General features: G+C 37.6%; 1 protein-coding gene across 2 annotated transcripts in view; it reads right to left on the bottom strand.

Annotated features, from left to right (window-relative positions):
- Positions 1–16,921, bottom strand: part of DLG2 (discs large MAGUK scaffold protein 2) — a 2,018,366-nt gene that overhangs the window by 1,195,203 nt on the left and 806,242 nt on the right. Inside the window, exon 1 of one of the 2 annotated variants that reach the window (XM_023511784.1) lies at positions 10,930–11,031. The exons of the other annotated variant lie outside the window; for it this stretch is intronic. Within the exon in view, the coding sequence (XP_023367552.1) occupies positions 10,930–11,031 (102 nt within the window). Of the gene's footprint in view, positions 1–10,929; positions 11,032–16,921 lie in introns of those variants that run through there. 2 annotated transcript variants of the gene reach the window in all.

Below are 16,921 nucleotides of genomic sequence, written 5' to 3'. Positions count from 1 at the left end.
ATTATGGCTATTTTCAGTGTTCTTGTTCATCAGAATAATTTAAACCACCTTGGAAAATTGATTAAAATTTTAGATTTTGACATACACAAATATTAAGAAACAAAAAATCTGTGTGGATGGAAACAAATGAAGTCCTCCCAGCAACACTGATAAAGCTGAGGAAGTTGAAACTTGCACAGGTGAATCAGAAAGGGCACTGTTGACTATGTTTTTGGAACTGAAATGACCATCCCACTGAATTGACACTGTCTGTCTCAAAACTTTCACAGCGATCTGTAATGAAATACCATTCATTACATAATAATGGAATTATTATAAATTAGGAATTACATACAAATTCAATTACATACATTACATACATAAATTAGGAATTACACACAAAAATTGATGTTCGAAAATATTACCTTATTTATAAGATTTTCAAAATAATGGAATTATTATAAATTAGGAATTACATACAAATACAATTACATACATTACATACATAAATTAGGAATTACACACAAAAATTGATGTTCAAAAATATTACCTTATTTATAAGATTTTCAAAAACCATTATTTAGGACAATATTCTTATTCTGTGAGACCTAACCATTTAAATTAACATAGGGAAATTATTACTGCACGCTCTATCACCACTGCAATGTACACTTCGTTCTTAATCTGACGAGAACTTTCACCTATGTCAATACAGACGAAAGAGTCAATAAAATAGCTTTGAATGTTTTCTACTGTGGTACATCTAGAAGTATGATCTGTGATTTAGAGTAAAATAAATCCATGACCTTATGAGAACATAACCTTACTACAACAAGATCTCTATACTATCAAAATTCAATTATGTTTATAATTCCTTTGCTTTTCCATACCTTACTAGACAATAAGAACTTCTTAGTGATGACTTGTTCTAGCACCTCACCCTAGATAATAAGTTGTATAAGTCAGGGTTCTCCACAGAAAATGAACCAGTAGGAGATGTACAAAGGGTGCCAAAAAATATATATACACATTTTGAGGAAAGAAAAAGCTGTATTAAAACTGGAATAGTCAATATATACCAATAACAAACAATGCATAGAAGTCACATTTGAGCATCTCTTATAACTGCAGACGTCAAGCATGACTTGAGTATTCCAATTTTAATATAGTTTTCCTTTTCTTAAAATATGTATAGATTTTTGACATTCTCTCTGTATAGATATATGTTTACATATCTACATCTATTTCTTTTTTTTAAGTGGGAAAACATTCTTTTTGAGACAGAGCCTCAAGCTGTCCCCCTGGGTAGAGTGCCATGGCATCACAGCTCACAGCAACCTCCAACTCCTGGGCTCAAGTGAGTCTCCTGCCTCTGCCTCCCTAGTAGCTGGGACCACAGGCACCTGCCACAATGCCTGGCTATTTTTTGGTTGCAGCCATTATTGTTGTTTGGCAGGCCCGGGCCGGATTCGAACCCGTCACCTTAGGTGTATGTGGCTGGAGCCTTAGCTTCTTGAGCCACAGGCGCCGAGCCAACTTTTATTTTTTTTTATTTCAAAGTAATATGAAAGTAAAAATTTTTAGATGACGTTGTTCTCTCTTCTAAGGCAAGGTTCCAGCTATATAAGAACCCTTCACTTATGGGGCATTGTAGACACCCACACATTGTGCCCATTAGGCAAGATTCTACATCTATACCTGTGTCTTCTTATCCATATATATGCATATACATATGTGAATTGGTTACCAGGATTACTGGGGCTAAGTCCCAAGAGCTATGGCCGGCAAGCTGGAGACTGAAGATGTGCAGTTCCAGTCCTACCCCCAAAGCCTGGGAACCAAGAACGCTGATGGTGTATGTTCCAGTTGGAAAAGAGGGAGACTTAAAACCAAAGTAGAGCCAAAGCTCCACTGCAAGTCCAAAGGCCAGAAAATGCCCATGCTTCAGCTGAAAGCAGTCAAGTGAGAGGTTCTCCTTACTCAGCCTTTTGTTCTGTTCAGGTCTTCAGTTGGTTGGATAAGAGACACCCACATTAGGAAGGGCAATCTGCTTTACTCAGTCTACAATTCAAATGTTATTCTAACCCAGCAACAACGTTGTGGGAATAGCCAGAATAATATTTGACCGATGTCTGCACACCCCAGAGTAACACATCAAGTCTTGCCTAGTCTAAATGTCAGAGGATGTGATTTCTTGGAAGTTTGATAACACACGAGGTTCTCAGAGGGAAAATGTTAAAAGAAAGTGACAAGTTATAACAAAATATACACCATTTATTTTTTCCCTTGTACAGTCCTTCATCATGTCTGAGCACTATATCCACTGTATCACTCACTTCATTCATTCAACAGTATCTACCCACTGCCATCTATGGAGCAGGCATAGTTCTATTTACTGGATTTTCCTATAAGAAGACTTCTATACTAAATGAGTTACGTACTAAATGAGTATAATATGGCCCCTGTTCCTAAAAGAGCTTATAGTTTAGATAGACAGACAGGCAAACAGAATTTATAACTGAAAATTACAGGGAGGATGCAGGGATTAGGTGTCAGACGAGTTCAGAGATAATTTACTTCAGGAGGGATTGGGGGTAATATTTACCACATGGACTTCCAAATTCAACTTGGACATCCATGAGTACAAGGTAGACGTCTTCATAAAGTCTGAGATTTACGAGGATCCTGAATTCTGTGACTCAACATTCCTTTTTCATGAATGTATTCTAATGGCAGCTAAAAGTTAACCATCCTTATGTTTTGATATTAGGATTTTACTCTCAAATTTTGTATGATTATAAGTAAAATCTTTGAAAGACCTTGAACTGGCAAGAATACATTGTTAAAAGGGGATAAAGGACCTCACAGCAAGCTTGTTTGAGGACAGTCAGTACCTCTTTCACTTATTAGCTCATTTTTCATTTTCTCTTTCTGGGTCAGGTTTAATCTAGAATTTTTGTTTTGGTGTGAATTATATAAACTGCTAGATTCTGTCTTTTGTAGTGTTAAAACACTTTAATAATGTGTTGGCAGGTTAAAATGCACCTCATTACTGATGGATGAATTTCAATGTGCTTGACTGAACACTATTCAGATGACTCTGTCAACAATCTCGACCTTTTTCACCAACACGCAAAACAGTTTTAATAAAAAGGAACAAAATCACATATTGACTATTTACCACATGCAAGGCATTGTACTAATCTGTTCACATAATATCATGTAATATCTTACTTGTTATAACGGTCCCAAAAGAATGGTGTTATTTTTCCTGCTTTTAAGAGATAAAGCTTGTCAGGTTCTCCTTTCTCACCTTGATTCCCAAAACTACTAGTTCATGGCACCAAAGAATAACACTGAGTTAGAAGTGAGGAGACTTGACTCTGTGACTTGCTATCTGATCTTGAGTAAGTCACCCCTGTCTATGTAATTTAATCAGCTCATGTGGAAAATGGTAGCGTGAATACTCTGAGAAATAGTGTGTTGGACCCAACTCCTCTCAGATAAAGTAGCTTGTGCAATATGGTTGAGTCCTGTGACAAGAGTCACAATGGCAAAAGATGTGTGTAATTGCAAATTGACTCACAGCTTAAAGGCACTTAAGTGTAGGAACCTGCTATTTGAAAGAGTACTACAGTTATTTTGATGATGAGTTGGCCCTAGACCTAACCTGCTTAAGTTCATATTTGGATCTACTACAAAAGAGCTATGTGACTCTGGGCAAGTGACTTAAATCATCTATGCCTCAGTTTCCACATCTATAATACAGGGGTAACTATTTACCCATCTCAGAGTTTATTGTGAGGATTGAGTTGGCATTTGTAAAGCATATAGAACAGCATCTGTTATGTGGGAGTAGGTCAATGTGTGTGTCCGTGTGTGTTGGGACAAGGATTGATGTCTTGGCAATGTAAATAGTTGTCTCACAAATGTACTTATTTTGAACATCTGGATTTTTTGAGTATTAGATGTTCTTAAACTGGGACACACTAATATAGTCATGGTACTCCCATAAACTTAAAATTTAACAGAATTGTAACTTTATTCACAGGAGGAAAACTGGACTTCTTATCATTTATAAACTCATAAAAGAAAAAGATTATTTCAAGCTGAAGAATAACATAAAGTAATTTGTGGCAGTGCCAATTTACACAGCTATCTTTAAAATAAATGGAGCAATAACCATCATCATACATCTTAAAGTATTTTTAAAATCTGATTTAATAATTTTACTTATTCTATCCTATCAAAAGGAAATACTTTAAAACCCCCAAAAGACTTATGTCCCAAGATGCCTATTTTACATTATTTTTACTTGTAAAAAATTTGAGGGGGAAAGCATGTAAATTTCCAAAGATAACTTTGGTTAACAGTTTTACAGCTATTAAAATATGTTCACACAGTCTAATATAAATTAGAACATTCAAATGCAAACCCAAATGATTATAACTACATTTTAAACATAAGTTATGATAAGCCAACAAAACCAAAATAATACCAGGAAATTAGGAAAACATATACTAAAATATTCATAGTTTTAATTTCTAGTTCTCTAAGATAAGTATTTCTAAATTTTTTTTTACTTCTGAATTTTTATCTTATCTAATGTATTTATATGAACATATATTACTATAAAATGAAAAAAGAACATCAAATTGTCAAACTTTGTCAATATTCAAAATACATACATATAGGAAAATTGTTCTATCAATGGAAAAAAATATGTAGCACACCTCTTGGGGGTGGGACACAATTACAAGAGGGACTTTAACAAATGCAATCAGTGTAACCTAATTCTTTGTACCCTCAATGAATCCCAAAATAAAATAAAATAAATATATCATTTGATGGTTCCTCTTTTATTTTTTTATTTTTTGCCGTCTTTGGCCAGGGCTGGGTTTGAACCTGCCACCTCTGGTATATGGGGCCGGCACCCTACTCCTTTGAGCCACAGGTGCCGCCCTAGGCTCCTCTTTTATAAGTATATTAGCCACAGTTAAACACAAAAGAGCAAACAAAACCACTTCTCTGCCACTGGGAACTGTCCACCAGGCCAGTGCTGACAGGCCCTCTGAACTTGGGCGGTGTCAGATCACCCTCTGGAGGTTGGGAGCCCACACTCACTGCCCTTCCTCATTCTCCTCTCCATCCCCGCTTTCCCCTTCCCATCAGCTGTTCTATTGGCCTTCCTTCTCCTGCTTCTTCCTCAGTTTGCCTGATAACTATGAATATCGAAAAAAATACTTTTAAAACACCTAAATAGTGCCTAGATATTTAATACAACCAAATTCTCTTGCCCTTCCTTTTTAATTTCTTTACACCCCCCCCTTTCTCCGTTCAATTCCCTCCTTTTTGACTGTTCTTCCACTCTGCACTGCTCCTTACTCCTCCCTCTCCTCTCTTTTGGAGAGAGTCATCATATGGAGCAAAGAAAGGTTGCTTTCAACCAGATGATACCTTTCTCCTGAGGGGCAGGACAGTTAGTGAAATGTCTGAACATTCATCAGAAAATAACAAGTTCCAGGGCTCGACAACATTATCAAAACCATTTTCCTACCCTAATACTTAAAAGAGAATATTAAAGGTACCTGATGTGGCCTAAGGCCTTGATATTTTGATTCATTTAAGTGATTATATTAACAAATGACTATTAGGAGAAAGAGAGAAGTTCTCTAAAGTTTTAGTAATTTTTAATTGAATATATTTAAAGCATGCAAGATGATTTTTTGATAGACATAACGAGATGGCTACTACAGTTAAACCAATTAACATATCATTGTGTCACAGTTGCATTTGGGGTGTGTGTGTAAGAGCACATAAAACCTACTCTTTTGGTGAATTTACAGTATATAATAATATATGATACAATACTGCTACTGACAGTCCACATGCTGCACATTCGACTTCTCTACTTATTCAACCTACATAAATGCAACTTTGTGCCATTTGGCCTACGTCTCCCCATTTCCTCCCCATGCCTTAGAACCACCATTCTATTCTGTCTCTATGTATTCGACTCTTTAGTGATTCTACATTTAAGTGAAATCGTGTAGTATTTTCCTTCATTTCTCTAGCTTACTTCACTTAGTATAATGTCCTCAAAGTTTATCAAGATTGTTGCAATTTTTTTAAGGCTGAATAATATATATATATGTATACATATATATATATATATGCATGTGTTTATATACATATAGAATATTAGAGAGAATAAATAGAATACTATATATATGTGTGCGTATATATATATAGAGAGAGAGAGACAGAAATCACAATTCATTCATCTGTTTGATTTTCAATGGAAACTTAAGTTTTTTCCATATCTTGGCTATTGGGAATTATTGTAAATACTTCTGCAATGAACAGAGTGCAGCTATCTCTATAAGATGCTGATTCCACTTCCCTTGGGTTGTATCCACTAGGGTGATTGTTGTTTCATATGATAGCTCTATTTTTAATACTTTTAGAAAATTTCATCCCCTTTTCCATAAGGGCCATACAAATTTGCATTTTCACTAACAGTGTAAAAAGATTCCCTTTTCTCCATACTCTTGCTAACATTTGTTTTCTCTCTCCTTTTTTTTTTTTTTTTGTTATAACCGCCATCCTAACAGTATGAGGTAACATCATCATGGTGGTTTTGATTGGCATTTTATGATGATTAGTGATGTTGAGTACCTCTCTTCATATACCTATTTGCCATTTTTATATCTTCTTCAAAGAAATGTAAGTCTATGAGCTTTGCCTTTTTTTTTAAGCAAGTCATATTTCAGTTACATCTTCCTTTTAATTAAAAAGATAAAGCAAAGGAATACTTGAAGATAACATTATAGTTTCTAAAGTACTTTTAGAATACTAGGAAAAATTTAAAAAATTACACATATTGCATAATTTTTATGATTCTGTGTTTTGCCTTGCAAATTTTGGCCACTGGGAACAGGACAGTAATAGGAGAGGAACACACAGGAACTCTGACCTCGAATGCAGCTATGAGCAAAATCAAGGAAGTAGATATATTTAGGTGGAACTTAAAATTATCTTCAGAACTTTGATCTTTGCAGGTATAGAAAGTAGAGTTAAGTAAAGGTAAAGCTGATGCCTGCTCTATGGTTATGACATAAAACTACGTTGGGAAAACCCTTTTCAGAACTCTTGTCTACAGAAAGTCCATTCCCATAAAGAGGCTTATATGTATATGTATAATAATGGGTATATGGACTGGGGCAAAAAGAGAGGATTGATATAATGGAAATACCTTTTCTGGAACAATGATATTTTGGTTTCTCTCATGAGAACATTAGGTCAGGTGGGAATGTTGGTATTCTTTATGTTAGGGAAAGGAGTGGACTTACATTCCTCAACAGTTTTAGAATTCCTGTAAGAAAGGAATGGTGTTATATATCTGTGCTTCCAATGGCTATTATAGTGCCAAGGATAGCGCAAAGCATAGAAAGGCGGTCTATATTTACAGCCACAAGCTAACTAAACTGAATAACAGCCAGGAGGAAGCAAGGTGGACCCTAGAAATGGCTAAGTGACAAAAGAAAATAATTTTGAGTTTCTACTTTGAAAGTTCAAATTATTCAGCAACTTGCAAACTATGACTAAGTTTGGGATAACAAGGACAAACAATTTTGGTGTTTTAGAAACTGAGAGTCTGGCCTACATATTAACATGGTTTTATACTTTGTCCAGAAAAGAAAATAAATCTTACTTTTATACTGACTAGATAATATTGGAATGACTGCATATTTTTGGAGATTTCTTATTGATATCAATTCTCCAGGTTTTTTTTCCCAATAATTATTTAAATTCCACTTTCATTGTTCAAAGATCGAACTAAAATTCTAATTGTATATTTTCTCACTAATTCAATACTGCAAGTAATGTAAGCATCTGTCATACCATTTGACTTTGAGAACACAGAGGAGAAGAGCAGTTCATTGCCATGTCTCCACTGTCTAAACTAGCATTAGTTGTGTGGTCAATGGCTGTTTGCTGATTAAATGAACAGCGTCAGTTTTTCGTTAGTTTTCATAAATATACTTAACTTTGTGAATGTCCTATCAATAGATAAATGTTTCTACATTTTATAGAAATAGTATAGAGCAGAAAAAATAACTTTGGAGAAAATAATAATTGAGCTCATAACAAAGATGAAGAATTTATGCAAAAAAAACTATGTGAAAAGGGTTCCCTAGAAGTGATAAGTCCCTCTCAGAAGAGCTGTAAAACTAGTCAAAGCCAGATAAAAGAAACAATCGCACTAAGCACTGTATGCATCTCTTTAAAATTTTATTTCTCATTGTGATGTGGTAATATGTGTTACAGTAGTTATTACCGTGCCCATTTTTCAGCTGAGGAAACTGAGACTTAGATATATGAATAAGTATAAAATATAGTTTTGAAACCCAAGGTTGTCTGAGAGGCAAGTTGTCTACATTAAGTTCTGTTGTCATCTGTCATCTAGTGTAGAAGAACTTCACTAGGGCAAGGCTAGAGTAGAAGATTCTAGAATTCTTTCCATATCTAAAATTCTAAGGTGAGAGCCTTACATCAACCACTCTGTAATGAGCTGTCTGTTACATATGGTAATAAAACAATAATTGATCTCACTACATAGGGCTTTTGAGCATTATCTTATTCAAATAATTGGGAAAATAAGGCAGGATAGACCCGCTAAAAATATTATTTCATTTTCATAGAGTGTTAATTTATTTTTCAAAGAACATCTACCAACAGGTACAGGTGCTGTACTCTATTATCATGAATCTCTCTCAAAAGTGAATGTGTTAAACCAGAACGCTAAAGGGAAGAAAACTTAAAGGAAGTTAAACTAACTTAATTCCCAGCCTTTTAAAAAACATGTGCATTCTTGTAATTATTTCAGTTCCCTCCAACATAGCTTAAAAATCAGAGCAAACGTAATAGCATGAAATAAACTTCTTTGAAAATGAACTCGAAGAGGTGAATACATATTCAACAACATTTGCTACGCCAATTAGTTATCTTATTTGATTATTAGCTTGTGTTTAATTTCCCTTGACAAGTAATTCACTTTTGTTAATAATCATTTAGCACAGCAAAGCAATTCTCAAAAGTTCACTGAAATGGATTTTAAAGAATAGCCCTTTCTAAGATGCTACTATAAATGTAGTTAGAAGAAAAAGTGGATAGAAGCCTGAGAAGGGTAGCAGATTGTGTCGGGAGGGGACCTCACTACTTAGTTACTGGAGCTATTCATTCACGCACATCTTTCGGACACTGATGAACACACAACCTTCCTCAATTTAAGTCCTTTGGGGGGAGATTAAAAGGAGCATCTTTTTACTCTTTATTCTGAGTATTTTTTTTAACCTAATCCAAAAGTGCAACCTATCATATTGAGGGGGGAAAAAAACCTATAAATCTAGGCAATAACTTTATCATTTAACGGTGGGATCACACGGATGGTGCATAATGCAAGGGTACGTGTTGGATTTATTAAGGATAGAGTATAAATGTCTTAGCACAATAATTAAGTAAATGAGATGAGGTATATATTACCCAGTGTGATGTAAGTGTTCCTAATTCTATATGAAATCAGCACATTGTACTCCATAAATGCATTAATGTATACATGATCTATGTGTTTATGATTTAATGAAAAAAAAGATTTTATGAAAGATATCATCAGAGAATGTTAGAGCACAAGGAGGTCTCAGAGAGCACACCCACATGCCTCATTTTATAGATGAGAATCTGAGGCTCAGAGGGGAGAGAGATTCTCTAGGTATCTCTACTATAAGAGTCACAATCCTAATTCCCAGTTTTTCCTTAAACCTCCACTTCCTCTGATTTCTGTCCATGAACTTCATTGTGTACATGTCATTAACTTTACTGCTTAAGGGGCTTACCAGCTGTCTAATCCAATCCTGCCCTTGTCTTTCAGCACAACAAAGTTTACTTAGTGAAGTGAATTTTCACTTAATTTCCTATGAAGCACCGTTTCCTTAGAGAGGCACCATAGTGGCCACAGTGATTTTTTCTTTATAAGTAAGTTGGACAAATCCGCCAGCTTTTCACAATGAAAAGAAGTGAAGGTTTATACCTCAGAGTAACAGAGCAAGCACTCAGACCATTAACGGGCTCAAATTGTTCAAACACCAACTTCTGTGCAGGGAGTGCACCACCAGGTCCAGCAACAAAAGTGCCATTAACATATTTCAGACAAGGAGCGATGCATGATAACCTGTTTTTAAAACCTTCAAACCTCATTTCTTTGGGAACACCAATCATCTTTATAGAAATCTGGGGTGGGACAGTTATACCTACAAACTTCACTGAGTAACTGTGCCACGTAGTGATAAAATTTCTGTTTGTTGATTTCAAGTGGATTGATTTCAAATTCAGAAAAACACACACACACACACACAGAGAATTGAGGCCAGCATGAGCCTAGCTCTAGATTTTCTGTCTAAAATAAAAATAAGCTTCTCATTTTTAAAAGTGACAACTTGCAAACTGATATGTTCAATTTTACCTGGAGTACATCTACCACCCCGGTACCCTGCCGGTTGGCCCAATGGGTTGAGGCTCCAGGCCATGGTAACCTGAGACGAGTTCAGGAGCTCCCAACTCAGCGGCCAGGAGCCTAGTCACTATCTAAATGCATAGGAGATCCGAAGCAAAGAGCCGCTCACGGCGCCTCCTTTCTGAGCCGCATCTGCTTGTGAAGCCTCTGTATGTTAGAGACCAGGGTCCTGTCACCACTGACTTATCGGCCCGACACAGGATGCCAGGAGATCGGTGCGCTTTCCTGGCCCCCAAACCCAACAGTCTCCCAGAGAGCGCAGAGCAGCGGTAGCCTCTGTCACTCTCCCAATAGGCAGACACATAAACAAACAACAAAAGGGTCTGTTTTCTCCCAGGGAGGCAGCATGCATTAAAAAGACATGACTCTCTTCCTACCTTGCATCCAAACATCAACGACAAAGTGTTGTTGGTACAAGCAACTTTGCAGTGGCAAATCATTGGTGTAAAACAGTCAGGGTCCTTAACAACAGGGCACATTCCTTCCGGGCTGCGGCAGTGGCAGCTCGCTGGGGGACCCGAACACGGTGCTCTCCCGGCACATGGAGCAATAGCCTAGACCAAGTGGCCGCTTCGATCGCTGCCCCCTGCGCCGCGCGTGGCCATCCCGGAACCCCGGTGCCAGCAACACCGCGGCCAAGTGCGGAGAGTCTCGGGGTCTCCCTTCCCTAGGGAACGAGGCGTGGGGGGTGGGGGGGACAGAACCTAGAAGGGTTCCCCCCAATCTATGGTGAATTTAGGGGCGGTTAGAAAAAAATAAAAAAATAAAAATAAAAGGGAGCGAGGCGCTTAGAGGAGGGTTCAAAGGAGGTGGGGCAGTATTAGCATGTAAAAGGATGTGCCCGCCTACTCGCCCCAGTCACACAAGATTGTCATGCGAGCTGAAGGGGGTTGAAATTATTCCCTCACAAAGGGGAGTGGGGGGGAGAAGAAAGAAAGAAAGAAAGAAAAAAAGAACCACCATACTGCAGCTCTCCCGATTTGGTAAAAAGCCAGTGGCTTGCTGCAATCCAGAGTCACCGTGGGGGAGCGCTGGCCGGGCAAGTGGGGTGGGAGGGAGGGGCCGACAGAGGGAGGGAGCACAGAGCTCTCCAGCTTAGCCCCGGCTTTGGGCGCTCCGGGTGCCACCACAGTCCCTGGCTTTGGAGCATGGGACCTCCCAGCGCTGATGTGACCCAAAGACCACACTTGGCCCACATCGCCACTGCTGCCCGAGCGTGGATGACCTCCGAGGCCGAGTTCCCAGGAAGAGGAGGCCAGCCCAGAACCCTGCGGGGAAGATCTTCCCAGTCCACTGACAACAGCGTGCCTAGGGGCATGGCTAGCAAAGGAATCTGGGGTAGAAACCGGCTTAAAACGGTTTCACTGATGCCCTAAGCCCTGGACTTCCAGTTCAGCGAGCCTACTCACTCCCTGGGTGGTAGAAGCAGCCTCAGAACCACTCTTTTCAAATTCAAAGAAGTGTCTGCCCTCTCCCCACCTTGACGTCTTTGAGGCTCCAAGAAGCCCCAGAAGTATTTGTGTTGTTCCGGAAGTATGAATGACAAGACCGATGAATGCTTTATTGTGTTTTTTCTTTTTTAACTGAGGCTGTCAAAATTGCAAAAAGACCAAAAAAATCAGCATGTGGCTGGCACAGCTGCAGAATTGCTTATTGAAGAAAAAAAAATGTGATAAGAAGGGTGTGGGGTAGGAAGTGGGTAAAACTAGCACTATTTGGGTGCCACCTGGGCGCCTGGCGCTATGCCTCACAGATGGTTGGTGGAAAGGGAGCAAAACAGAAGTTTGCAGTCAGAGTGTGGCTCTGGTGCTGGGTGTAGCTTTGTGGAAGTAAGTCACTTACATTATCTGAACCTCTATTTGCTTATCTGCGAAGTGGGCCTTATTAACCCCTAAGCTAGCCAGTGATGGTGAGCACCACCTTCCCCTGTAAACCCCGGGACTTGGTTGCTGTTCTTCATGTACATTTCTTATTTCATGCCTTAGGTATTGAAGGTAGATATTATTGGACATAATTTTTCTAGGGTAGGAAACCGAGGCCCTTAGGATTACACATGTATCCTTTACCCAAGTCACATGACCAATAAGCCATGAAGGTTAAGTTGAAAGAAAAGTAATAGAGTTTAAAAAGCAACATCCCCAAAATCATCCCATACTTCTCCAAAGGCTCCAGATTTATCTGGGTAATGAATGAATCTGGTAAGACCAAATGCCTCTCTCTAATTGGGTCTTGAATTTAGATCCCACCTGAAACATACAGCAATGATACAGTCCTCACTATCCACGCCAAAGTCTGTTGGACTCCAGCTTCCTGATGCAGTTGCATCAGAATATTGGACCACTTATACTCTAAATTAATCAGGGTCCCAATATCACTATATGCTTTGTCCTTACAAAGTTTAAATATGACAGTAAGAACAAATCATAGAACTTGCAAACTGTCTAGTCAAATGCAATGCCTTAAGGCCTTGTAAACTTTCTTTCACCTACCCATATCCATAATATCCTGCCTCCTCCCAAGTTAAAGGAAACTAAAAATTAAACCCAATTATGGCAGAATTCCCTGGGATGTTTGTTAAAAATATGGACTATCAGGCCCACCCTCAAATTCTCATGCTGTAGGCCAGGAGAATGTCAACAAATCTGTGTTTTTTATCAGCCCCTTTGTGAGAGGGATGTAGGTTCTCCCATTGAAATTAAGACCTCTTTTAAGGGAAATCAATATGGAACAAAGTATAAGCAAATATCAGCATGAAAAGACCTTCAAAGTTCAGTTAAGCCTGGTTCTAACTGAAGAAGGCAGCCATGCCTCCAGGATTCTTATACTAAGTGCAGAAGCCCTTACCTAGTTGATTTTCTATTAGGAATCAGGACGGATTCAACCCAGAGATGATCTGGAGGCTTCTGGGACTGAAGAGGTCTAGTATGTATTTACTTACACGTACTAAGTCACATATGGGGGAGTAGAACTCTGGTCTGAGACTTCTGTGAAATTCTAAAGTCACATTTATAAATTAAGTGTATTCCTGAGCATTCTATTTCTTTATTTTACCATCAAATGTGTGATTGTGTGAGCATGTCCACCTACAGAGCATCTATAATTATGGCTGTTTTTTCTAAAAGAGAATAGATTCTAAAAAAGTTGTACAATATTTTCCTTATTCATTAGCCTATAATTTGGATCAAATACTGCAAAAGTATTGTATGCTCTATATTGTGATGTTCCAATAATATCTAACACAGTCTTTCCCTAATGAATTATCCAAGCTACGGCTGACCTCCTATTCTAGGGCAGTACTGAAGGCTGCTGTGTTCAAGTTATTACCCATTTTACAGTTTGTGCTGGTTTAGATTAATAAAGCTAAATGAAGAAATATAAAGCAAAATGTATGAAAGAGTTCATTCCTCTATACATTTCTACAGAGGGTGTGCGTGTGTGCGTGTGTGTGTGTGTGTGTGTGTGTGAGTGGTATCTGTTTATAAGCATTTGCTAAATGCTTTTCTGTAATTTTTGTTTCTTAGTAATAGCTCTGGGGTGAATTAGAGGGGGAATTAGGAGGAAAGTGGTTTCCATGACAATGCATTCCATAGTTACAGCCAGTAACTGCTATGGTGAAAAAATGAATTACTGTTACCTTAAGATATGTTTGGTCTATGAAGCACTAATATGGGAGTGTAATGCATGGGGGTGCACTGCAGTATTTTTAGGAAGAGATATTACTAGGAAAAGCAAGAAGACGATATATTCATTTTAATAGTCATTTTAATATTTTAAAATAATTATCCTTAACTAGACACTCAATGATAGCTAACATTTATAGTTCTTCCTAATAATCTTTACTCTTATCAAATGACATATTACAGCCATACACTATTAAACATTTTTCCTAATGATGATGTTCCTCAAAATGAACTCATAATCACAAAAAACTAGATTATCAATGAATGTGACCAATGTTTAGTTTTAATCTTTTATTTATTGTTCTTCTTATTATTCCTAGTGAGAAATTGAGACAAGTTGGAGGCAACAGCTAGTTACTCACATTTTTGTCTTTGTTGATCCTTCCTGTAACAATGTGTAAATACATGTTCCCGTTGGAAGGAAAAAGGTAGATTGGCCATGGTGTTCCTTCAGACTGTGTGACTGAGCAAATCGCTCAGTCTCCCTGGGCCTCAATTCCCCATCTATTAAGATGAAATGGGTATACAAGATCATCTCTGAGATTACTTTCAATGTGTAAGTTCTCTAAGTGGTTGTTAAATTTAATGAATTAAGTTTTAAATGTTTTCTGAAACTTTTAGAAAAGGTTTTAAATCAACTAAATTTTAATGTTTAAGTTTTCCTCCAAATACAGGATTTTACTGATGTAAAGGAAATATACTATGTTTACTTACTATATTACTTACTAATTGATATGCACTACTGTCATGCTTGTTATGTGCACTGTTCTAAATTCCCCAGTGCGCTGGAGACAGATTCTACTGATGAGAGCTCATTATATGTAACTCTTTTTCATTCCCCATTCAGTGACATCACACTGGTAGCTTGGAATCTGACATGAGAGACTATGTACATAACACCAGTTGGCGAGTATTATTAATCAAAACTTTTTCTTAGAGAAACTTTTACCAGCATAACTCTAATTTATGTACTTTATCTACACTCACTTATTTAGTTATCTCAACCATTCGCTCTTACAAAAAAAGAAAAGGAAAAGGGAATTATAGAGAGATTAAATAACTTGCCCAAGTAACAAAACTGGCATATTGGTCAGTAAATGAATACAGTAACAACAACAACAAAAAATCCCTGATGGCTTGCAGCCTTGAATGTTTATCCTTTCCTCATGTTAGACGTCCTTCAGAGCTTGGCTGTCACTGCAGTCCATGTTATCCCATGGAGAGAAGAACAGCCTCTATCAGGAATATGATGTTTTCACAGCAGAATAAAAATTGACCTATGTTGAATATGAATATGTAGTGGCTTTTAAAACTTCTGTTCAGACACTAAAAATATATTCCTGCTCACATTTTGTTGGTCAAGGAATGCCATGTGGCCAACTTGATGCTGGGGGTGAAGGGGGAAGATAACCTTTTCAGAAAAAGGAAGGAAAGAATATTGTTAGCAGTAATACAATAGAACACAGATTACTTAGTAATAGAATAGAAATTTGAAGCCAAGCAATCTGACTTAAAGATTTAAACTCTTAAGAAGTAGGCCACTTTACCGTCACTTATAGCTCACACATCCCAATTTTTTATCTCCCTTGTATACTATTGTTACTTAGTAACTCTTTGAAGGAATTCTTCCCTGCCCGTCTCAAAGGAAACACACCAACTTTGGAGCCAATAAGAGGCTCTAGGTTTGGCCCCTCCTTCCTACTGCAAGTTGAAGTCCACCTATTCTCCTTTAATCATTAGTAGAGACGTTTTCATGCAAGTGGAACACATACTATTTTTTTATCTTTGAGTTTTCTGAACCATGCACGGCAGTGAAGTGTATTAATACGTCTTTCTGTCATCAATGAGTTTGCATAACATTTACTTTGAAATAGAGTTAACAGTAGTTCTTCCTAGCAGTAGGAATGTATATATAATTAAGTACTAATAAAGGTATTTAAAGTCTGTACGATGCTTGACAAATCTAGTTAGTGTCTCTAAACTACCATTTCCTGTTCTATAGAATAGTGATGATGCTATCAGACGCTATAAGGCTTAAATGAGCTAAAATAAAATGCCTGCCACCCTTATCTGGTTTGTGTTGTCACTCAGTATTTTCTGGAGGGATTTTGTGTTAATTTTCTGATTTTTTAAAGATAAAAGTTAACAGGAAACAATAGACATACTTAATAGACTCAATATGTACAATCTCTTTATACTGAACAATGCTAAGACTTTAACATTTGTTCACAAATTTTACTCTCCCAAGGACTCTCAGAGATTTGCCCAACCCTTCCATGCCCTTCTTAGTGGGGGACACAGCTGCAGTGAGGCTCTGTCAGTAATATCCATCATGCTCCCCCCATAATTGTCAACCTTTTGTAATTTCTGAGCTCCCTACATCCACGCACCTCCTTTGGTCGAACACACGTTGTCACTGTTGGCCTTTCTTGACCTGACCTTTACTTGAAATAGTTTTCTTCTTTAGTTGGAGTATAGAATAATTATTCAAAGAATGAATGAATTAAGAACAAATAAACATGGGAGCGAAGCCAGGCTTCCCACCTGGGTCCCAAGTGACAAGAGAACTAGCTGTAAATCTTGTTCCAGGCCCTTTTTCCGCCAGCTCCTAGTTGGAAGGAGTACATCCATTACTGTGGAAATATCAGCCTATTCATTCTGAATTGACTTTGACATTTTGTTTCAGTAA

This window comes from Otolemur garnettii, unplaced genomic scaffold (assembly GCF_000181295.1).
Source record: "Otolemur garnettii isolate 467f Iridium unplaced genomic scaffold, OtoGar3 scaffold00001, whole genome shotgun sequence".
NCBI classification, from domain to species: Eukaryota; Metazoa; Chordata; class Mammalia; order Primates; family Galagidae; genus Otolemur; species Otolemur garnettii.
The sequence above is the reverse complement of the archived record's forward strand: the minus strand, read 5'-3'. Positions and strand labels throughout refer to the sequence as shown.